This window comes from Oryx dammah, unplaced genomic scaffold, assembly GCF_014754425.2.
Source record: "Oryx dammah isolate SB20612 unplaced genomic scaffold, SCBI_Odam_1.1 HiC_scaffold_3, whole genome shotgun sequence".
Classification (NCBI taxonomy): Eukaryota; Metazoa; Chordata; class Mammalia; order Artiodactyla; family Bovidae; genus Oryx; species Oryx dammah.
In genome coordinates, this window is record NW_024070187.1 from 16,881,349 (window position 1) to 16,905,133 (window position 23,785).

The 23,785-nt window shown below is 47.0% G+C and overlaps 1 protein-coding gene across 1 annotated transcript in view; it reads right to left on the reverse strand.

Moving 5' to 3' along the window:
* The window catches only part of HADH (hydroxyacyl-CoA dehydrogenase), a 42,146-nt gene that overhangs the window by 4,744 nt on the left and 13,617 nt on the right, over positions 1-23,785 (reverse strand). The window contains exons 2-6 of the mRNA XM_040237506.1: positions 17,967-18,095; positions 15,624-15,781; positions 10,675-10,801; positions 7,410-7,499; positions 2,693-2,765 (exon numbers count right to left, since the gene is read on the reverse strand). Coding sequence (XP_040093440.1) covers positions 2,693-2,765; positions 7,410-7,499; positions 10,675-10,801; positions 15,624-15,781; positions 17,967-18,095 — 577 coding nt within the window. The remainder of the gene's footprint in view (positions 1-2,692; positions 2,766-7,409; positions 7,500-10,674; positions 10,802-15,623; positions 15,782-17,966; positions 18,096-23,785) is intronic.

The window sequence follows — 23,785 nt, forward strand, 5'->3', positions numbered from 1 at the left end:
GGAACCACTGAACATATCCCGAGCACGGCAGGGACACTGTGAGCAGGATGTCACACGGTGACTGGGGGACAGGCTCGTGACACTCCCAGGTGTCACCCAAGAAAAGCTAACCACGCAGCGCAGCACCCTGCCAGAGCTGACTCTGACCCGCCAGTGGCGTCCGATAGCAGGTGCTGTCCACTGCAGCCACCAGCCTGCTCAGAGGTCTACAGAGAGAGCCCTGGCCCCAGGGACGAGATTATCGTGGGAATGCCGACAGCACCAGGCGTGAGGACAGAGGCTGCAAGGCACTGGGGAGGAAGGCCTGACCCGGAAGCAAGGAGGCTCACTCACGGCTGGTGAGCATGGGGAGGGGCAGCAGCGTGCCCGAGACCCCACGGACGGTTGGCAGAGGCACTGCTAAGGGCCTGTGAACTCTGAAAGCTGTTCAGCTGCCCAGGAGGCCCGAGTGGACAGTGATGGAGCAGATTCTCTGCTCTAACACCCTACACATCCTTCTGATGACCCCCTACCGCTCAAAGCAGCACTCCGCCCACCTGTCTTAGAGGCATGCTCACCTCAGGTATATCAAGTATTTGTTATGTGCCCCAAATTCACAATGAAACCCTACTCCCTAAATACAGTGGTGTAAGGAGGTGGGGCCTTGTAGGAACTGGAAGAGTCGCGGGGCTGGAGCTCGCAGAGCTCTTCCCAGAATCACAGGAGAGCTGGTTTCCTCGCTCCACTCTCTGCCATGTGAGGACACGAGAAGTCAGCGGTCTGCAGCCAGAGGAGGGCTCTCACCAGACACTCGGTCGTGCTGGCACCGTAGACTTGGGCTACTGTCTCCAGAAACGTGAGAAGTAAGTTGTGGTCATTTACATGCCACCCAGTCTACACCGCTATTTTTTTTAAGAGCACATAAGCTGACCAAAATAATGTCATACAGAGAAGTTCTCCACCATGAGTTTGGAAAGGGGTGGGCTAAGCTGCCTTCATGGTCCAACTCTGCTGCCGTGCAGAAACGGAATGCACTGTCCCCTCACCCTCCTGGACTACACAATATTGAGGAGAGCAGTTTAGAAAAGACACAAGGTGAGCGTGAATCCCTTGTTGCCTGAGGAGCCGCACCAAAGGCAGGCTGACTGGCAGAGGGAGACTAGATGACAGGTGGGGAGTCAAGTGACCAATGAACAGACATGGCAGGTGAAGAAGGATAATCCAAAACACTTTCAGATTTCAGAGTAGAACGGAGGTAGCTCCGTCCGTCACTCCAAGCAGGGGAATGCAAATGGGATGGCAGGCGGGCATGTGAGCATGCTTGCCGCTGGCAGAACCGTGAGGTGGCAGAAGGGACACAGGAAGAAGCCTGAGGCTGAGGAGTCCAGACCCCAGTGTGGCTCTCCAGGAAACAGCACCCACCCACTCATAATACTCAGCGCCTTCAGGACACTGAAGCAGCACCAAGGGCAAAGTAAGAGCACTTCCCCCGGGGCGCCAGATCCCCTGCCCAGTTTCATCTCCCAGGTGGCTAGTGATGCTGAAGGTCAAAGGGACTCCATCTGTCCAGAAAAGGACCACTGCTGACGGGAGGGAAGCGGAAGACAAGAAAGTGACTTTCAACTCACAGCCAGACACGCAGTTCAGGTGAGAATATATCAAAACTGACAGTATGTGTCAGTGAGAAGAACACCATTAAGAGGTGGATCACCCATACGCTATATTCTAAAACATTACATTACCAAGAAAACCCCTGTCTTTCAAAGTAGGGCAAAATGCTTCATGCTGTCTTTGAGGTGTAATTAGATGTATTTGTTGATAGAGAAACACAGAAGTGTTGGTTTGATCTAGAAGCAAGAGTGAGGCAAATGCCTCCATAAAACACAGAGAAAAGTTTTAATATTTAAAGCAGATTTTGAGGAAGCAAATATGCTTTCATCTCTCTGGAAGAGCTGGTATAAATGTTTTGTTTCAAAAATGACATTCTCAGGAGCAAGCATTTGTGAATGAAGTAACTGAAAACAATTACAGTTGCTTTTCATTCAGTCCTATTAAGGCCTATTTGCCTTTGAAGCAGAGATGAAACAATTACCTTTCCACAAATGCCTTAGGGAAGGTAGGCAGGAAGATACAAGACATTTTCTAACCTTGGATCATGTCCCAAGTCTATTTCTACAACAGGGAAAATCATTCTTTGTCAATCTACCAGTATTGACGAAAAACCATTTTAGACCATTCTTAAGGTAAAAAAAAAAAAAATGCATCATAACATCATTCAGTAAGGACGGACACCACTGTCAGAAACATTCCTTGTCACATTACAATCTTGTTACTAATTTCCCATCTCCTGTCACAATTTTACAACCTTAGGGAATTCTAAAGGTTCCCTAGCCCAGTGATTTTTATATCGCTGTCATCGTTTTAAGCAATAAACCTCTTAGCCAGAGATCCAGGATATAAACCCACGTTGGCCTATGACTGCTCTGGCTGAGACTGTAGCTGGAGGTGGCCGAGTGGGAGGTCCCCAGAGTCACCCCAGAAGCCTCCAAGGGAAGTGAGGGGATCCTGGGAATACAGTGACAAAGGCACCGGGCTCAGGGTGAGGCTGATTCACAGGAGTCTGAGAACAGGAGCTCCTCCCCTGCTCCACAGGGCCCAGCCCTGCCCACGGGAGGCCTGGCCTGCTGCTCCCGGCCCGGGCGGGGACAGCTACCTCGCTCACACAGCCTGACTGCTTCCATGAGGTACGGCACCAGAAGACGGTTCACGATAAACCCAGGTGTGTCCTGTCAGAGCAGAGAAAAACAGACAACAAGTGAATTTCTGTGAACTTTATCTTTACGTAGTCACGAGCTTGCTCCTTCTCACCCCGGATTATCACACACATTTATCAAGCTATACATTTTCAATGTTTCAAAGCGCCAAGACAGCCTTGCTTCTATGCCACATGACAATTTAACCAACTATTACAGTAACCAGAAGCCCCTACTGCACGGGTCCTGACAGAAGTAAAGGCAGAGCCAGGGGTTCACTAGAAAGAGCACAGCTGTGGGAGTGGGCGGATCTGGGCTCAGGTTCGAACACACTTTGACCTTGCATCATTCTGAAACTCAGTTTCATCATCTGTGAAATGGGAGCAGTAATTTCTACCTCACTAGTTGTGAAAATAAATGAAAGCACATAAAATGCTGCGCATAGAGCATTATTATGCTCCCCTCAAACAGCAGACCGTTTACTCCTCTCCTCTCCTGCATTTCTTAACGAGTCTAGAAAAATCACACTCCCCCCTGAACGCACCTCAGGAACACAACTTCCCAGCTGTTGAGGATTTCCTCAGGCTCCTTCCTATGTGCATTCCGGCACTGGGCACAAGACTCTGGAGCTGGGGACAGGGCCCAGGACAAACTAGCAAGTCCCAACAGACCGAGGGCCTCTCCCAGCTCACCGACCAAGACTCCTCCCCGGAAGACCCCTTTCTTCGTTTCCCTCCTCACTCCAACACTTAGCCATCTCTCCTGGAGGGATGGCGGGAATGCAGATTCTGTCTGCTGAGCTCTCCTGGGAGCCTGTGGGGCAGGCTTGCTTGGCAACTTTTCAGTGGTTTTTAATGGGAAGTTGATTTCCACTAGGTAAACAGAGTCCCCCTCTTTTAACAGAAGGCTGTGACCCTCCCTCAGGAAAAAACCCTCACCCTGGCCCAGGCTGTGAGTCCCGTTTCAAGCACACACTGGGCACTCCATAAACATCTGAACAGAGGTGCCCAGGCTCCTGTATCACTCTACTCACCTGCCTGCATACTGCAGCCACAGGGCCATTCCTCCTTTCACTCTGGACCAACTGAGACCACCCCTACCCTACCTCCCAGGACACAGAGATGCACAAAAGAGCTTTATCTGTCTAACCAAGACTATATTCATATAATTATGCTGATTTATTAATAATCAGGGCAAACCTGTTTTTTAACTTCAAAAAGTTTACTGCAGAAATTCAGGACAGGGTAGGGTACCTGACTACAGGAGGCCACACCATACACAAGGTTAGAAATCAGAAAGTAGCCTGGGAAAAATATTTTCTCCAATATATGGAGTGTTCATATATCGTTACAAGGCTGCTCTGGTGGCTCAGTGATAAAGAATCTGCCTGCCAATGCAGGAGACATGGGTTCAATCCCTGGGTTGGGAAGATCCCCTGGAGAAGGAAACAGCAGCCCACTCCAGTATTCCTGCCTAGAAACCCCATGGACAGAGAAACCTTGTAGGCTACAGTCCACGGGGTTGCAAAAAGAGTCGGACACAGCTTAGCGCCTAAACAACAAAAAATCGAAGAAACATTCAGTAAAACAAAATAGCATGTTTCCAGTAAGGTTACTGGCAAGGGGCTTTTTCCCCATTATGATATTCAATGCTGTTGAAGATACACAGAGATACTCTCATCACACTGGAATGTAAAGAGATGCGGCCCTTTGATAAAGCAATTGAACTTTACGTACTCATACACCTTACATTTCTCATATACCTTTACTTATTTATTAAACACACTTTATTTACTGTACTTATTATATAGCAGGAATTGTTTGTCCTAAGAATTTTACAAATAGTCATTCACTTATTCCTCACAGTAACCCTGTGAGGTAAGGTCTATTGTTGCCTCTGTGTGAGAGAGAGGACACCGAGGCACAGGGAGGTTACGAGACACGCCCAAGGTTACACATCCAGTAAGTGCCAAAGCCAGGATGTGAGCCCAGGCAGGCTGCTTTGCCTGTGAAGTCTTCCTATGAAGAAAGATACATTTTAGGCACACTGATGTCATTCTTCTATGTTGAGTGTTACTAAGCTACAATCCTGGAGGCCAAATCCACATCTATGTGTGAATCAAGTTTCAGCGGAGCAGACGCACATCGCTCCTTGCAGGTATGGCCCATGCCACTTTCCTATTTCAGAGCCCAGCAGTCGCAGCAGAGTTTGCACACCCTAGAACACTACTATCTGGCCCTTGACAGGAAAGTCTGCTGACATTTGTTCTATGTGATTTCCTCTACTATCTGGATGCCACACCAAGGGCCTGAATAACTGACCCTGAGAGTTAGTCAGGGTCTACAAGACTCCCTGAATGCCTAAGGTAGCACCTAAAAAGAGAGTTCTGCAATGACGTAACAAGACCAATTTCATGAGACCACAGTTCCCAGGCCTGCACCTGCCATGGCTATCCCGATGGAAACACGGATCATCGCTCTCATGAATTAATGACTTTGCTGCTAAAGACCACCCCTGGCTTGTTCCTGCACTCTCATTTCACATCTAGCTTTTCATCTGCTGCACACTCATGTCTTTTCTCACACAATGGCTACTTTTTGCCATGAACAAAGCAAAAACTGGTAACAAAGTACAACCATACTCTCTGGTTATTAATGTGATATATATTTTTTTAATCCAGAAGATTTAAAACCATAAAACTAAGCCAACAAAAAATGAGTGTTAAAAAATGAGATTCCCTAATATAACACTGCTAAGTCACGTCAGTCGTGTCTGACTCTGTGTGACCCCATAGACGGCAGCCCACCAGGCTCCCCCGCCCCTGGGATTCTCCAGGCAAGAACACTGGAGTGGGTTGCCATTTCTTTCTCCAATGCAGGAAAGTGAAAAGTGAAAGTGAAGTTGCTCAATCGTGTCTGACTCTTCGAGACCCCATGGACTACAGCCCACCAGGCTCCTCCACTCATGGGATTTTCCAGGCAAGAGTACTGGAGTGGGTTGTCACTGCCTTCTCCTAATATAACACTACAGTCCTGGAATGCAGGGGACTGGCATGTTTAAGTCTGCTCTCTTTGGCTGTTGGGGTCCACGCTGACAGATGACTTATTCAGATGATTCATAAACAACTGGAGTTTTCATGGATTAATTCAATACTGTGAGTTCAAACTTGAGACTATTTTGGAAAGTAAAAGTATGCTATGAGAAGAACCACAATATTTAAAAGATTACAGTCAACTAGCTATTCCACACCTGGGTATATATCTGAAAAAAAAACAAAAACACTAATTCAAAAAGATATGTGCGCCCCACTGTTCATAGCCAAGACATGGAAACAACCCAAGTGCCCATCAACAGACAACTGGCTTAAGGAGACATGGCATATATACAATGGAATACTACTCAGCCATATAAAAAAGAATGAAATCCTGCCATCTGCAGCAACATGGATGGACCTGGAGACTATTATGCTAAGTGAAATAAGTCAGACAGAGAAAGACAAATACTGTACATCACTTACATGTGGAATCTAAAAAATACAACAAACTAATGAACAGAACAAAGGAGCAGACTCACAGACATAGAGACCAAATTAGTGGGACTGCAAGGAGATCCAACCAGCCCATTCTGAAGATCAGCCCTGGGTGTTCACTGGAAGGAATGATGCTGAAGCTGCAACTCCAGTACTTTGGCCACCTCATGCGAAGAGCTGACTCATTGGAAAAGACTCTGATGCTGGGAGGGATTGGGGGCAGGAGGAGAAGGGGACGACCCAGGATGAGATGGCTGGATGGCATCACGGACTCAATGGACGTGAGTCTGAGTGAACTCTGGGAGTTGGTGATGGACAGGGAGGCCTGGCGTGCTGCGATTCATGGGGTCGCAAAGAGTCGGACACAACTGAGCGATTGAACTGAACTGAACTGATGGGGTGGGGGTGGGGTATGGATAATATAGGGGTGAGAGTGGGAGATACAAATAGATATAAGACAGGTCAAGGATGTATTATTTTACAACATGGGGAATATAGCCAATATTTTGTAATAACTGTAAATGCAAAGTAACCTTTAAAAATTACATAAAAAAATAAAAACTTTAAAAGTGTAAAAAAATTAAATTACGGTCAAAAAGATAAATGACGTATTTACAAATAACTGGGCTTCCCTGGTGGCTCAGTCAGTGAAGAATCCGCCTGCAGTGCAGGAGACCGCCTGAAACGTAGGAGACACAACCCCCTCCAGTATTCTTGCCTGGGAAGTCCCATGGACGGAGGAGCCTGGCAGACCACAGCTCGTGGAATCCCAAGGGTCGGACACGACAGTGACTAAACCTCCAACCATCATAGAAATTTGTAAGGGCACCTTGGGACACAGTCATCCGTACAGAAACACTACCAAGCCATGCAGAAGTGCCGCTCCTAAATTTGGGGGAAACTAAACAAGAACCACAGCAAATGCAGAGACTAAAGGTAATCGGAGCAGAGCAGGTGAGAGCACCAGGGATAATCTTACATATAGTCACCAGGACTCCTTGCTAGATGCAGCTTGCCCTTTACAGCCTGCAGGTCAACCTGCCAGAAGAGCTCTCCTCTCCCACATCAGCCTACAGCAGAAGAATCCCTCCTGGCGTAAGTCAGAGTCCCAGAAAAATCACCCCCTCCCCGGGCCACCCATACGCTACCTTGCAAGCAACAGGATGCTTCCCCAAGGCTCTGCTGAAGTCTAGCAGAGATTCAAACGTCTTCTGGCTGGTCATTGGTGTTTTAATGACCTGGAAATGCAAAGCAGAGAAGAATTATAACCAAAAAATCAGCAAACAATTTCAATAGAACAGTTCAAGGAAACACTGAGAAAAAACGGCCACACAGGTGACAAAAATTTTAGTTTCATGAAAGAAGGATCTCAAGCCAGAAACAAAATATCCACTTCAAGACACTGGACTATCACAGAACACACAAAATCAAGGCTAAAAAAACTGATATAAATGTGTGCACATGTGTGTAGGAAGTTTTACAGACTTTGTCACTGAGACTTGGGTTCAAACCCCAATCACACCACTTACCAGCTCTGTGACTCTGGGCATGTTTCTAGAAATTGAAATAACATTGAAATCACTCTACCTACCCTCAAGGAGCTAAGGTGAGAATGGAACTAGATTAGGAAGTAAAGCATTAAGGGCAGCTCCAAGGAAATGCTCAGTAAATGCTGGCTCTTTTTAGGGTTTTACTCGCCACTGTTAATGAGTTCAGGGAAGTAACTAGAAGTCTACTAGAGTACAATGCTTGCCTTTAACACACTCTGCATGAAGACGCACCTTCTCTTAGTCCAAAGATGAACAGAAGGAGCCCCAGGAAAACTGAGTGACGCGCCCAGGCCACCAAGGTCCTGTGGACTCTGAGGGAGCCCTGTAACCCCCTATTACTCCACCCTCTCCCACACAGATGCCCCAAAGGCCAACAGCTCCCTCTGCCTCAGAACAGGCTCATCCCAGAGGGAGGCCTTCATACCCAGCAAACGCAGGCCTACGGCTGGGGCGTGCCACCTGCCCAAACCCCGGGAAGGCCCAGGCCACCCCCCAACGCTCTCTGTGAGGTGCACAGCAAGAGCACGCCTGCTGCCCGCTCCCAGTGGGTTGCAGGGCTTGAAAGGAGTTGGCACCGGGCGCACCTGGCAGTCAGCTCGCAGGAAAGAGCTGGCCTGTCAGGAGTTAGATTTCAGCACGTGAAGAGAGACCAGATGGATTTATATAAGTTAAAGATATAATCTAAAGGCCAGTTAAGGGACTTCAATGAGAGTCAAAGCCAACAGACTTGGCTTCTACAGCAGACCCTTTATATAAGCTCAGGTGAGTCAGATCAACCCCTGGTGCCTCACCTTTCGCATATGAAATAGGGATGACGATATCTGACACATCCTCTCTCTTCTAAGAGGACTGTGTGGGGTAATGAGATAGTGTCTGTGCAGGATGGAAAGCGCTCTATAAATGAAGGGAATCATCAGCATTATCCTTCATGCTTTAATGTGGTCACAGCTTGGGATGTGCTGGTATGCTATGGCACGAAGGGAAGCTAATGATGGAAAACAGACAAAAGGCGCCATTAAGAGGGGGTTGAGGATGGCATGATCCTGCTCCGCAGGCACCACAGATCAAACAGCAACCCGAGGATTATTCAAGAGGAAGCGGAAACATCACCTCCATCAGGACCAAAGAGACTGGGCTCTGACAAGGGCTGCGAGTCAGGAGTTTTAACAATAACTTAGTGACTTGAAGGAGTCAACAGTAAAGAGTTTTGTTTTGTTTTTAACAGGACGAATGCGTATTTATTCACTCATCCAACAAACAACGTGCTGCAGATATTCTGTTCCAACACAGGGTCTGAAAAATTACACATAGACACATATAAATGTGCCCAGTCCCAAGTAAAGGAAAAGAGCCACTCAACTTACAGTTCAATTTGGTGTTTACCACCAGGGACATACACTCGAATGCTCAAGTTAAAGAATAAAAGTTGCATAAAGAAGAGCACTTTTAGAAAACATTTTCTAGAAAATGTTAACATTTGTCAAACATTAACTGTTAATAATCAATGTACCATATTTCCAAAGACATAAATGGACATTATCAGGTAAATGCAGTTGAAAACAGTATTAGAGCTGGAATATGTCTTTATCTTCAAAACACGTACGTACATGATATAGTAACCAAAAACGTGGAAAATTTCATTTCACTTCCTTGCTCTTTCCTGCATTAGGAAAAATGCTTTCTTCTATTCCCTATGCCCCTGTGCCCCTTTAGTTCCTCAACTTCTTCAAGAACAGGCTTAGAGACTGGCAGTAAATTAGAAGAAGCCAAGAAGCAATGTTAGTGGAAGAGAGAATTCCTATCATAGGATGGTTCAGAGTAGTCCCTGAAAGAAAACTGTAAGGAAATTTAGTCATCCTTAAACTAGATGCTAATGCTTATAGAGGGGAGGGGCTGAGCATCAGGAGGTGGCAGAAACAAGGGGACACCGGAGGGAAGGGGGCCTGGAGAAGGCAGCAGTGGAAGACCACATCTCCACTCTCTCCCAGGGAGCCCCGGCTAGTCTCTGGAGGTCTGCCTGGATCCGCAGCCCCCACACTTCGCACAGCAATAACTCCTCAACCTCAGTACAAATGCTATTTAATAGAAGCTGCTCCTCAGACCCTGTAATTAGCCCCCCTGTAAAAGGCAAGTTGCTGCATTTCAGTGCAAATTATCTACTGTGACTCCACCTCCCTTGTACCTGAGTCTCGAGTGAGCAAGCGGTGGCAGCAGCCCAACAGCCCTCCCTGGCCACTTCCCTCCACCTCCCGGGGCTGAGGTCAGGAGGTTCGAGGCTATGAGGAGCCGCTTTATAGCTCTGGTCACAACACAGAGGAGCTGTGCCTCCTGTGGTGACAGTACAAAGGCCCTGTCACTGGAGCGGACACCAGTGTGACCCACCAACAGTGGACAGTGTAATACAGCGGCTCCGGGAGGAAACCAGGCTTCTAATAAAATTCCTCATCCAGCCTGGACAAGAAAACACGAACGTGTGTGGTTCTCCCCTCCGTGGGCTCATCAGGCCAGTAGTCTTCAGTACCACCTTCCCAATCTGATGCTTCTCTCTGCACTGCGCATCAGCTATGGCACAAACAGTAAGTGATATTCCACACAGGTAACAGCCCTCCTGGACACCACTGGTCAAAAGAGAGGTCTGCAGAGAAATAAAGCCCAGGGGCCTTCCTAGATATTAGGTGCTGTTTCTTCCTTTGTCTCTGAAAGGAGACTCTGGCTAGAGAAACCCAAGCACAAGCACAACCAACCTGCCAACCTCCCATTAAAATCCGTGGAGTGCAATCCCTGGTGGCAGGGCAGGTGCCACTCAGAAGCAGGGCAGAGAGCAGGCAGAGCAAGCCCTCATGCACAAGCAGCCCCCACTGACCTCCACAAGCTTCATCAAAGGCACTGGGTTGAAGAAATGGAGCCCGGCGAATCGATCTTGTCTGGTGGTGGAATTGGCTAGGCTTGTGATCTGCAAAGAGGAAGTGTTGCTGGCAAAGATTGTGTGTCTGTGGAGAGAAAGACATTGGAGTGTTGGAATGAGTCCCATCTTTGGAAACAGTCAGGGAAAAGACACAACTTCATTAACATTAGGCTGAAATCAAGTGACCTGCTTCATTTAAATTCTGAAATTTTAAATTTAAAAGTTACTTGCTCCAAAAGTCTGCTTAGTCTTTGCTAATCCTTCCTCAATTTTAGGCAACAAATTTCTCCTGGCTACTTGCATTATTTAGTTTATATGGTACGTGAAGAACACAAGGAGGCAATAACGTCAGTCACAAGATGAAACTGCACGTGAGCAAACACTGAGGAAAGACAGGATGCATCACAGACACTCAAAATAAACAAAAAACTGTGAAGAAACACCGGACTCCTCCGTGAGAAACATCTGACATGAACGAAAACCATCTCCCCTCAAATGAAAAGCTTACTTTCCCACTGATTGGGAATTAAAATGAAAACAGAAGGAAACCAACATGGTCCAAAAGAAGTTTTAAGGTCACACTGGTAGGTTTGGGGAAGGAAGGATACATGTGGACACATGATAAACACGGTTCAACGCATTCTTATTGTAGTGAAAGCGTCAGTCACTTGGTCGTGTCCAACTCTTTGCAACCCCATAGAATGCAGCCCACCAGGCTTCTCTGTCCATGGGATTCTCCAGGCAAGAATACTGGAGTGGGTTTCCACTCCAACCATTTCCTTCTCCAGGGGATCTTCCCGACCCAGGGATCAAACCCAGGTCTCCTGAATTACAGGAAGAATTTTTACCATCTGAGCCACCAGGGAAGCCCTATTCTTATTATAAAATCTCCTTAAAAAGCAGTACCATCTTCTTTTGTGCATATAAAATATTAAATTATTAATTAAACTCCATGCTGATTTCAATGAAATTAAATTTTTAAAGACTTCAGTAAAGAGGGGTGCCAAAGCCATGACAGGCAAATCTTTAGAGATGGGCACGACTTATGAGCTTTCCTACAGCACCACCTTGTGGATAAATATACACAAACTGGCCCAACTCTACTAATAACAACCACCGAGGGCTTGGCCACAGCACAGGAAGGGCAGTGGTCCCTTACGAAGATTAGGGTGTTCCTGCTTGCCCAAAAGGCAGTACTGTAATCTGTCTGAAATCAGGAGCGAGTGGGAGGAGAGAAGAAGGGAAGGGAGAAGAAACCAGTAATCTGGGAAGAGCAGAGAAGAGCGAGGTGAAAGCAGCTGGTGTGCTGGTGGTGTACACTGGTACAGCCGTGCGATGGAATACTACTCAGCCACTAAAAAGGGAGAAAATCATGCCATCTGCGGCTACGTGGATGGACCTAGAGATTATCACACTGAGTGAAGTCAGTCAGAGAAAGACAAACATCACACGGCATCACTTCGTATGGAACCTGAACTAGACGCAAATGAACCAATCTATGAAACTAACAGAATCATGGACAGAGAGAGCAGGCCAGTGGTTGTCAAGGGGCAGGGGTTTCGGAGAGGGACAGAATGGGAGCTTGGGGTTAGAGATGTGAGATTCTATACAGAGGACAGATAAACAGCACGGTGCCACGGTACAGCACAGAGCACTATATTCAGTACCCTGTGATAAACCATACTGGAAGAGAATGCATGTGTAAGTGAGTCACTGAGCTGTACAGCAGAAATCAAACACTGCACACGAACTATGCTGCTGCTTCTTAGTTGCTTCAGTCATGTCCAACTCTGCGACCCTATGGACTGCCAGGCTCCTATGCCCATGGGGATGCTCCTGGCAAGAATACTAGAGTGTGTCGCCATGCCCTCTTCCAGGCGATCTTCCCAACCCAGGGATCAAACCCGGGTCCTCTGCAATGCAGGCAGATCCTTTATCACTGAGCTGGTATACTTCAATTTAGAAACACTGATAGAAAAACACTGACCAATTTCATTGAGTAGGATTCCACTGTATATATGTACCACATCTTCCTTATCCTTTCCTCTGTCAATGGATATTTAGGTTGCTCCCATGTCTTGGCTGCCGTAAATAGTGCTGCAATGAACACTGAGGTGCATGTATCTTCTGAGTTATGGTTTTCTCCGGACATATGCCCAGGAGTGGAATTGCTGGATCATATGGTAGCTCTATTTTTAGTTATTTAAGGAACCTCCAAACTGTTCTGGAAGCCTCCTGCCAACGCAGGGTTCGATTCCTGGGTTGGGAAGATCCCCTGGAGGAGGAAACGGCAACGCACTCCAGCATGCTTGCTGGGAGAATCCCACGGACAGAGGAGCCTGGGGGGCTACAGTCCATGGGGCTGCAAAGAGTCAGACACGACTGAAGGGACGGAGCATGCGTACTGTTCTCCACAGTGGCTGTACCTGTTTGCATTCCTAGAACAGTGCAAGAGGGTTCCCTTTTCTCTACATTCTCTCCAGCACTGACTCTGCAGATTTTTTGACAATGGCCATTCTGACTAGTGATACCTCACTGTAGTTTTAATTTGCATTTCTCTAATAATTAGTGATGCTGAGCAGCTTTTCATGTGCCTTTTGGCCATGTGTATCTTTTTCTGAGAAACATCTATTTAGATCTTTTGCCTATTTTCTGATTGGGTAGAATGGGTTTTTGATATTGGGCTTCATGAGTTGTTGTCCCTCGTAGCTCAGTCGGTAAAGAATCTTCCTGCAGTATAGGAGACACGGGTTCGATCCCTGGGTCGGGAAGATCCCCTGGAGAAGGAAATGGCAACCCACTCCAGTATCCTTGCCTGGAAAATCTCAGGGACAGAGCAGGAGCCTGGTGGGCTGCAGTCCATGGGGTCGCAGAGAGTCGGGCATGACTGAGCAACTAACACCTACTTACTTACTTCACGAGTTGTCTGTATACTTCGGACGGCCAACATTTCATGGGGCTTCCCTGATGGCTCAGACGGTAAAGAATCCGCCTGCAATGCAGGAGATCTGAGTTTGATCCTGGGATCAGGAAAATCCCCTGGAGAAGGAAATGGCAACCCACTCCAGTATCCTTGCCTGGAAAATCTCCTGGACATAGCAGGAGCCTGGTGGGCTGCAGTCCACGGGTCACAAAGGGTTGGACACGATAACATCTTATGGAAGTACTTTCTCCTCATTCTGAGGGTTGCCTTTTCATTTTGTTTATGCTTTCCTTTGCAATGCAAAACGTTTTACATTAATTAGGTCCCGTTTATTTTTGTTTTTATTTTCATTACTCTAGGAGGTGGATCAAAAAAGATCTTGCTGTGATTTATAGATCAACAGAATAGGACAGAAAGCCCAGAGATAAACCTACGCACCTACGGTCACTTAATTTATGACAGAAGAGGCAAAAATATACAGTGGAGAAAAGACAGTCTCTTCAATAAGTGGTACTGGCGAAACTGGATAGCTACACGTAAAAGAATAAAATTAGAACGCTGTATGCAAAAATAAACTAAAAATGGATTAAAGACCTAAATGTAAGGCCAGATACAATAAAACTCTTAGAGGAAAACAGGGGCATAACACTCTCCTACATAAACAGCACTTCACTTTTAAGGCACAAGAACAGTGGCCTTTCTCAACAACTTCCAAGTTGGCCAATTTAAAGGCCAGGCAAAAGGGCTTCTCCTTAAAAAAAAAAAAAAAAAAAACCTTTTTAGCCAACATCCCTAACCAAGACATTGTGGTTTCTGTCACATGGTGCAACAGCCCCTAAGAGAAGTGAAGTTGCTCAGTCGTGTGTGACTCTTTGTGACCCCATACTATAGTCCTACCAGGCTCCTCCGTCCACGGAATTTTCCAGGCAAGGGTACTGGAGTCGGTTGCCATTTCCTTCTCCAGGGGATCTTCCCAACCCAGGAATCAAACCCAGGTCTCCTGCATTACAGGTGGACGCTTTACCCTGTGAGCCACCAGGGAAGCCTGTAAAGTACGTGAGCATGCTGATCAGCTGAATGACACCCAGGGGACAGAAAGACAGGCCTCTCCTCTTTGTCAGGGCCACCAGACCACACCACCCTAAGGGCTGTCAGGCCAGCAGGCCAGTACGCAAGTGTCTCTCTTTAGCCACTGCTCGCTGGTGGCTGCCTAAGAATTCCTGCTGTCACATAATCTCAATCTCTGAGTCCCAATCAAGGCGGGTGCCGCCTTGCCAAGCAAACCAGCAGATGAGCATGAATGAACATGTCAGGGGCCAACTCCGCCAGGAACCACAGGCAGGGCTAGAGCTGCACGCGTGCATGGCTCGCGGATGCCGCACAGACAGTCCTGAGCCAGGGGCCCTGCGTCTGACCTGCACGAGGCTAGCCCTCCTCGCCCACCCTTTGCCAGGAAGCTGGGTAACAACTCCGTGCTCCTTAAAGGACCCCAACTGTTTTGACTTAACCCACAGAAGGCTCAAAGCAGGAGGACCCTGGAAAACCATGGAAACAGAAGGCATTCCCTTTAATTACATTGTTCTGTTGGTTTCATCCGAAAGAGGGGACACACCAAATTGCTCTGAGGTTGCTCAGCAGACGTCTAGGGACGTGACCGAGTATCTCCAACCCCTGGCCTGGGAGGGGCCATGATGCAGACGCTGCAAGAGACCAAGACCTGTCCCTGGATGGACCCTCCAATTCAAGGGGGAAAAACTCTGCCCTCCTCCGGGGACAAGAACCAGATTCAGGGCAGCCCACACCTCAGGAAGCAAACCGGGGGTGGAGGATGGAGAACAAAGGAAACAGTGTTGGCTCTTCTGGAAACAGCTGTGGAGTAATAAAAAGAAGTCTTAGTGTCAGGAGACTCCTTCCCAGGAGGAAAGCCCACGCGCCAGGAAGGGAGCCCCCAGCACACCAACGAGGTCTCCCAGAGATCACGTACTCGGCAGCAAACTTGTCCAGCCTCTTGAACAGCTCGTTCTTCACCTGCAGATTCTCTACGATGGCCTCCACCACCAAGTCTGTGCTGTGGACCACGGATGCTGCATCCGTGCTGGTCGATATGCTGCTCAGGGTCTTCGCCACAAACTCATCAGCACCCTAATGCCGTGGGGGAAAGAGAAGAGAATGGTCACTGGGCTCGCTGGAAAATGGTTGATGCGCTGCAGGGGGGCAAGCGGGAGGGCGAGGACAGGCCAGGACACCCCAGACAACCTGAACGTGCTCTGGAATCCTGAGAAATAAACTCTCTACGTCTCTTCTTAGGGTAGATGGCAACTCAATGTGCTTCTGGACCCTAGGGCAAGAATCAGCCTGTAAACAATCCCAAGTGCTGGTCAGCACTGTCGTGTGTCAGGCATAACGCTTCAAGCTCTTAGCCGGCTCTGCTCAGGTTACTAAGCTGTTTGTTCACAGCATCGGTGTTGGCCTGTTCTATCTGCTCTGTGTCAACAAACAGCCGTGTACTGTTCCATGACAGTACAGGCTTCTTGGAAGCCGGTGATCTGTCTTCCAGAAAAGGGTAAAAGTGGCTCTAAGAGGTGGTGCTGACTATTCCCCTCCAGCAGGAGGCAAGGAAGAGCTGCCAGACTCAGCAGTTGTTTATCAACTAATAATCACCCATCATGTGCTGGCAACTGGTGGTTCAAGAGCACATGCCAGACACAGCCTCTGCCCTAGAAGAGCGTACAGTCCTGTCTTTTCCTCATGTGTACCTACAGGTTTCCACAAACAGATCTCAATCAGGGCAGAGACAGGTGGTCCCCTTATTAGCTGCCATTTTACTTCAAGATATAGTTTGTCCATGAGGATTCAAAGTGGTCCAGCAAAGGCATCCAAAATCATCAAGGAATAAACCATTCTCAGAGCTGTTCCAATGGTATGTGGCAGCCTGGGTGGGAGGGGAGTTTAGGGGAAAGTAGATACATGTATATTTGTGGCGGAGTCCCTTTGCTGGCCACCGCAAACTATCACAACATTATTAATCGGCTATATTCCAATAGAAGATAAAAGGTTTAAAAAAACTGTCAGAGCTGATCAATAGAAATGTCATGCAAGATGATAGCTGATTTTAAATTTCTATCGGCTGCATTTTAACACATGAAAACAGGTAAAATTAGTTTTATTTAACCCTAAGATATCTAAGCTACTATCATTCCAACATGTAGTCAATATAGAGATGTCTTGCGTTCTTTTTCTACTCAGTCTTTGAAATCTGATGTCTTGTCTTGCAACACACCTCGGTTTGGACTAGCCACAGTTAAAGTGCTCAGCAGCCACTTGTAGCCAGTGGCGACTGTCCTTATAGCGGAGAGCTAGATGAATACAGTTTATGTCAACTCAGCAAGCGGAAGCTGACCCTTCAAGCATGTCCCTGGCAGAGGTGGGAAACGCCAGGCGACCAGACTCCTGATGAGTGATGGTCAGGAGCGAAGCATCTTGAGAACAGATGCCACCTTTTTACCCTCAGGGTGGGGCCCAGAGTCCCGGCCCAAAGAGGGACAATTGGCAGAAGTGTGCAGAGTGAACAAGCGAGAATGCAGGTTATTTGGATCCACTCACTCTGTCCTTGCTTCCCCTCGGCCCTCTTCAAATCCCGCCTGACCAGACCCTCGTCATAACATGTTCCTCTCTATCGCGACCAGTGAGGAGAGTTTAACCTACTGTGATACATACTGCTCAGATTTCTTTAGGGAGAACATAAAATGATCTCCTCCCCTGCTCCTCTGATTTTTAAAAGATGACTAGATTTTAAGAAGATGCAAACCCAAACCACAATGAGATACCACTTCATACCTCCTATGATGGCTGTTACAAAAATAACACTAATAATTGTAGGCCAGGATGTGGAGAAATTGGAACCTCTGTACATTACTTGTAGGCATGTAAAATGGTCCAGCCATTGAGGAAGACAGTTTGGTGGTTCCCCGGCAAAGCTAAACCTAGGATTGCTATATGACCCAGTGATTGCACTGCTAGGTATATACGTGAAAGAACTGAAAAGAGGGACTTGAACAGACAGCACACTCACGGTCACCACGGCACCATTCACAATAGCCAAAAGGCAAAAAGAGCCAAGAGTACGGCTATTTACTTCTCCTGCTCTGTTATCAGTCCCCGTGGAATATTCAGTGATTATGTTATTATACTGGCCTAAAGTTATGCCTGTTTTATTGGCCCCAAGTTTCAATTCAAACATTTAAAAAGCAAGCAAAGGCCAGAACCCCCTCACAAATGTGAAGTGGTCAGAGAACTGGTCTTGAAGATAATGATGACAAGAAATCACCTTGGGGTTTTCTGCAAACTTCTTCTTGGCCACTTTCCGAAGACTTTCCTCAATTCCCTTTCTAGATTTTGCCAGGATGTCCTCTGTTTGGTCCACCAACACTACTGTGTGGCCAGTTGCTGCAGCAACCTAGAACAAAACAAATTTTAAAAAAAAAGGCAAGAAAACATAAAATTAAAAAAAAATTAGTAGATAGGAATTCTCTGCAGTCCAGTGGTTAGGACTTGGCACTCTCTAGGGCCTGGGTTCAGTTCCTAGTTGGGGAACTAAGATCCTGCAAGCTGCTCAGCCCAGCCAAAACAAACAAATAAAACCCAATAGAGTTTCATATTCTACATGAACTCTAGCACTCTTCTACTCAAAATACCACCTAAACATAACAATAAGCCAACAGTAGTTAAACACACACTTTTTCTCAGGCACTGCTTTAAATCCTTAACATGGATGACAACAATTCTCAAAACAACCTTACAAGAAGATCAGGAGATGGGCCCACAGTCACACAACAGGTGTCTGGAAACGGACATGTGGAGAGGGCTCATGCTCCATGCACCTAAACTGTTTGCACAATGTGGCGCACACTCACACCTGCTTTCCTTCCCAGAGTCTGAGAGTTTGACACTGGCCAGGCAGAGGGTGCCTGTGTGACCAGCCTCAATAAAAATTCTTGGCTCTGTATCTCTAATGAGCACCCCGGTAGACATTTCACAGGACCTGTCGTAACTTGCTGCTGGAGGAATTAAGCGTGTCCTGTGCGGCATCAGCAGGAGAGGACTCAAGAAGCTGGCCCCTGGTTTCCTCCAGACCGGGCCCCATGTGACTTTCCCCTTTGCTGATTCTGTTCCGTGCCCTTTTGCTATAATAAATCATAGCCATGACAATGACTATATGCCGGTCCTGGGCTTCCCTGGTGGCTCAGATGTTAATGAATCTGTCTGCAATGTGGGAGACCCTGTGTTAGGAAGATTCCCTGGAGAAGGAAATGGCAGCCCACTCTAGTATTCTGGAGAATCCCATGGACAGAGGAGCCTGGCAGGCTACAGTCCACGGGGTCACAAACAGGCAGACAGGACTGAGCAACTAACACTGAGAGAGGTGAGAAAGTCAGGAAATCTGGAGCAGGGGGGCGAATTTGGTGGGGAACCCTAACATAGAAAATAAGAAAACAGATCTCAGATTTCAGATGCATCTAATGATGAAACTGAACTGCTCAGAGAGAGGCACCCCTGAGGAGCAACAGCTGAAGGGAGGTATGATGACCACCGGTGGGGTACTTTGTCCAAAAGGGGGCAAGCAGAGGTGCTGGCTCGGGGACCTTCCATTTTTGTCTCAGCTCCTCTGTGTGGCAGTCCCTCTGGAATAACACAACTGATTTTCACCTTCCTCTTAACCTCTGACCTAGCTCATCCTCTGAACAGGCCTAACAGGATTCCTCAGATTCCTCCCTGCCCAGTCCCAGTCCGCTCTCCCTCACTTCCACTTCCAGCATCACTCAGCCTTTTTTTGCCCTCAGGGGCTTGGGGAGGAAAATTCAAGCACTTTTGGAACTAGAGAAAAAGCTGAAGGCAACAGAGACAAAGAAAGACAGCAGAGGTACTTCGCCGGTGGCTCAGTGGCTAGGACTCTGTGCTTCCACTGCAGGAGGCCCATGTTCAATCCCAGGTTCAGGAACTAAGATCTCAGAAGCTGCAGCGAGTGGCCAAAGAAATAAAAAGAGAAAGTTAAAGCAGTGTCCTTTTGTTTTGAAACTTTAAAATCCCACTGAGAAAACACGGGAGGAAAAAAAAACACTCAACAATACAAAGCTCCCTATGTCAGATGTCAAAGAAAATAAAAGCCGCATGGTGAAGAACTCTGTCAGGAATCAGGTCTCAGAAGGTTGGGTATCCCTTCTGTACCCAGAGGAAGAGTACACCTGAAGATGCCATTCTCCCAAAGAATAAGGCAGTAGCCTCACAGAGGTGGGGGGGGAGCCAGTGAGGGAGGGGGTCGCGCCATCTCCCTAGAAAGCCACCTGCAGAGTTACTGTAATCGCGTGTGGCTGCGACAGTCACAGGGCATCTCTGGTTATGCTGCAGATAAGCTATAACGCCATCCCCTTAAGATTACTTTTTTTAAAAACTGCAAACAGAACCAATCCAAGAGATGAAGCAACCCTCAAAAATTCAAGTGAACCAAGACAGACTTACAAGAACACTAAAATTCAACTGGGAAAATACGTGGCCAAGAAGTATTTTCAGCCTAAATGAGGACTTATCCAAAGCTCTCTGATAAACAAGCCCAGCTCCCCCACCCCCACTCCCACCCATAAGGAGACACTGGGCAATTCAGTCATTGCTTTTCTTCATCCCACGTCTGCATGGGCACCTTGGAGATGGTACAGTATGCAGACACCAGCCAAAATCAGCTATTAAATCAAAGCCCTCTAGGCAATGTTCTAGAAGAACAAACTACACATGTCAAATGATCCATGTCAAAGTTACTGTGTATGCAAAATGTCTGTTTACTTTCCCAGATCAACCAGCATATACAAGAGTGCAAGGACGGGCCAAGTCTCAGAAAGGTAGCAGACAGACCTTCCCAGTGTGTCACTGATCACATCCTCACTCTGCAAAACGTCCCTCAGCCCCACAGCGCCTCACTGGTCTTTAAAGAGGCTGCTCTTGTAGGAACTTAGCTTAACTGTTTTCCCTAACTCCATTGCCTCAAACATTTTCTACAATTTTGCAATCTTCAAAATGCCTAGACTATTACTTCTGGTCTAGTGAGAAAGCAATAATTGTATACTCTAAATGGTTATCCCTTTAAACACTTTCTACTTCAGCTTTCCTTATCTTGGTTTACTCATAAAGCTTCAATAAAATACAAAGGAAATCTTACGGTATTGCTATTCCACAGGTAGAAGAAGATATTCTAGTTTAAACCCGAAGTAGACATGGCTAGTGGGGAATTTCCTGGCAGTCCAGCAGTTAGGATTCTGGGCAGATTTCACGGCCATGGTCTTTGTTCAAACCCTGGTCAGAGAACAGAGATCTCACAAGCTGCATGGCATGACCAAACAAACTACAACAACACCCCCCCACCCAAAGGGGACACAATTAAGATTGAATGGAGAAAATATAGGTGAAAAGGATACATTTAAATTCTTGAAATACTATCCATTTTATGATGAAGTTCTTGGTTGCATAACAATAACCTACCATTTCAGCACAACTTCAAGAAATTTCAATGAAAGCAGTATTTTCACTCTACCCACCTATAGACAGCAACCCAATCCAACCTAAAGAACTTCCCTTAGAATCATTTGTTTGCAGACATACCCGAGACACAAGGGTGGCAACATCTTGAGGGTAACTTCGTGCCCTATTCATCTTCACAAACCCAGTGCCTGGTCCATGGTGGTGAGAGGGTAATAGGCTGGAAGACCAGGGGTCTCCAAACAGAGGAAATAGGCTGCAAGTGTCAGACATGTTTTTTCCTCTCTTAAGCGGTAGGAGGAAACAAACAAGTGTTAGATTTTTTTCCCCTTCTCTACACAAATTTTGGGCTTCCCTGGTGGCTCAGAGGTTAAAGCGTCTGCCTGTAATGTGGGAGACCAGGGTTCGATCCCTGGGTCAGCAATATCCCCTGGAGAAGGAAATGGCAACCCACTCCAGTATTCTTGCCTAGAGAATCCCATGGATGGAGGAGCCTGGAAGGCTACAGTCCACGGGGTCGAAAAAGTCGGACACGACTGAGTGATTTCACTTTCACTTTCTACACAAATTTAAAAAGAGGTTTCTTTTAAAATTCTGTGTTGCCATGACAACACATGGTTCCACCTGCACTTAACTTTTCTCAAACCTTGAGCTAACCAAAGCGTTTTTCCTATGGCAATATTTGTCTTAAGCTATGTTAATGAACTATGTATTTACATTGCCTAATGGCCCCAGACAACTCACCTTGTGCCAGTGTTATGCCAAAATGCATGTTGTAGGTGAGGGGCTTGGTGCCAGTCTCTGAGTTTTGAGACGTTTCCTTTCTCCAATTAGCAGACTGCTGCTGCTGCTGCTGCTAAGTCGCTTCAGTCGTGTCCGACTCCTAGCGACCCCATGGACTGCAGCCTACCAGGCTCCCCCGTCCATGGGATTTTCCAGGCAAGAGTACTGGATTAGGGTGCCATTGCCTTCTCCAGCAGACTGCTAGTAGCTATATAACATCCGGCTAAAGACTAGCAGGGGGGCAATTTTTCTGCCCCCTTCTGGTGTCTATGTCAGAAGCTTTCTCTTTTATACTTTAATAAAACTTTATTACACAGAAGCTCTGAGCAATCAAGCCTCGTCACTGGCCCCGGATAGAATTCTTCTCCTCCAGAGGCCAAGAATCCTAGCCGTCTTTCACGGTTCAGCAACAACCTTTCAGTGGGCACTCAGTGTATACTTGCTGAGAAGTAAATGAACAAACAAACCACAGGTAGCCCACTGCCTGGTATGTATCAGATACCTGACAACATTTCCATGGGATGAGTCCAATGTTCTGATTTTATTCATCTGCTCCAAGTGGGGTTGGTATTCCTCCCTACTGTTACGGGCTATCATCAAGATAGAGTGAGGATGCAGGCAGCCTGTCCCTTGTCCCCATGCAATCCATGTCAGACCTGAAAGGTGCATGACCACATCCCAGACTGGCTCAATAAGCAGATGCAGCCTGAAGCATGGCCAGTAGTTAGATCTTCGCTCATAGCTTCAGCTACATGCTGGTATGAAGGCTAAAGCCAGAAAAAACATAACAAGAAGTGCTGTGTTTTTCTTGGAAGCCAAGTAATTGTACTGGGATATACAAACAATCTGGATAGTGGCGAAGTCTTCAAATAGTTTGGGTGGAAAAAAAATGCAGATTATTACAAAATGCTTTACACCAAATGGCCAAGGGCCACACAAAAACTTTGGCTTCTCTGAGGTGAGCACTCTTGCCCCACCAGCCCAACACCTGAGCTCCCCTGGGGTAGACTGGAACCACCCTTACCGCAGCCTGCTGGGCACAGCTCTGCATTCATGCCCATCACTACTGCTGCCTCCTCCCGACTCAACCACCATGCAGGGCCTGTTCCAGGCCCCGGGATAAGGTGATGAACAAAACAAATCCCCTGCTCTCAGAGAGCTTTCACTCCTCATAAATTATCCTATTTGGTCTTTATAATAGCCTTTGGGGGAGGCACTGTAACAGTAAGCGAACAAAGCCTGGACGTGAGGGGCTTTGAAGCTATGCCTGCCTGGATCCCGAGCTCACATGCTGGCTGTTGACCCTGCACAGCATGGCTGGGTCCGAGGGGAGCAGTCTGAAACAGCTCTGAACTGGGCTAGAGTCAGACTCTGGAGCCTGTCTACCAACTATGAGACAGAAAAATTCCTTAACTCTCAAAAGCTGTCTCCTCATGTAAAATTGGAGCAGAAGAGTTGTTGAGAGGATCAAAAGAGTTAATACATGTTGAGAGGATTAAAAGAGTTAACACAGTAGAACTGTTGAGAGGATTAAGAGTTAAAGAACATGTGATGTGCTAGGCACCCAGAACAGTGCCCAGGATATCACAACAGCTTAATGATTTTATTCTAGGCAGGCCCCTTCTTCCTTCTGTAAGGGTCCAAGGCTTAATAATAGATCCAGGTACTGCTTCTAAAGGAAAATACTTTACTTTGCCTTTGAAATTATATCTTCGGATCTCACGACTTGCCCCCTTTCTGGTTTTCATTTTCAGGTTTTCTTTTCTGTGTCCCTAACAGGTTAGGAACCCTCTTCATTTAAAAAGAACGTTTAAAAAGCAGGGGGGAACACCCACAAAC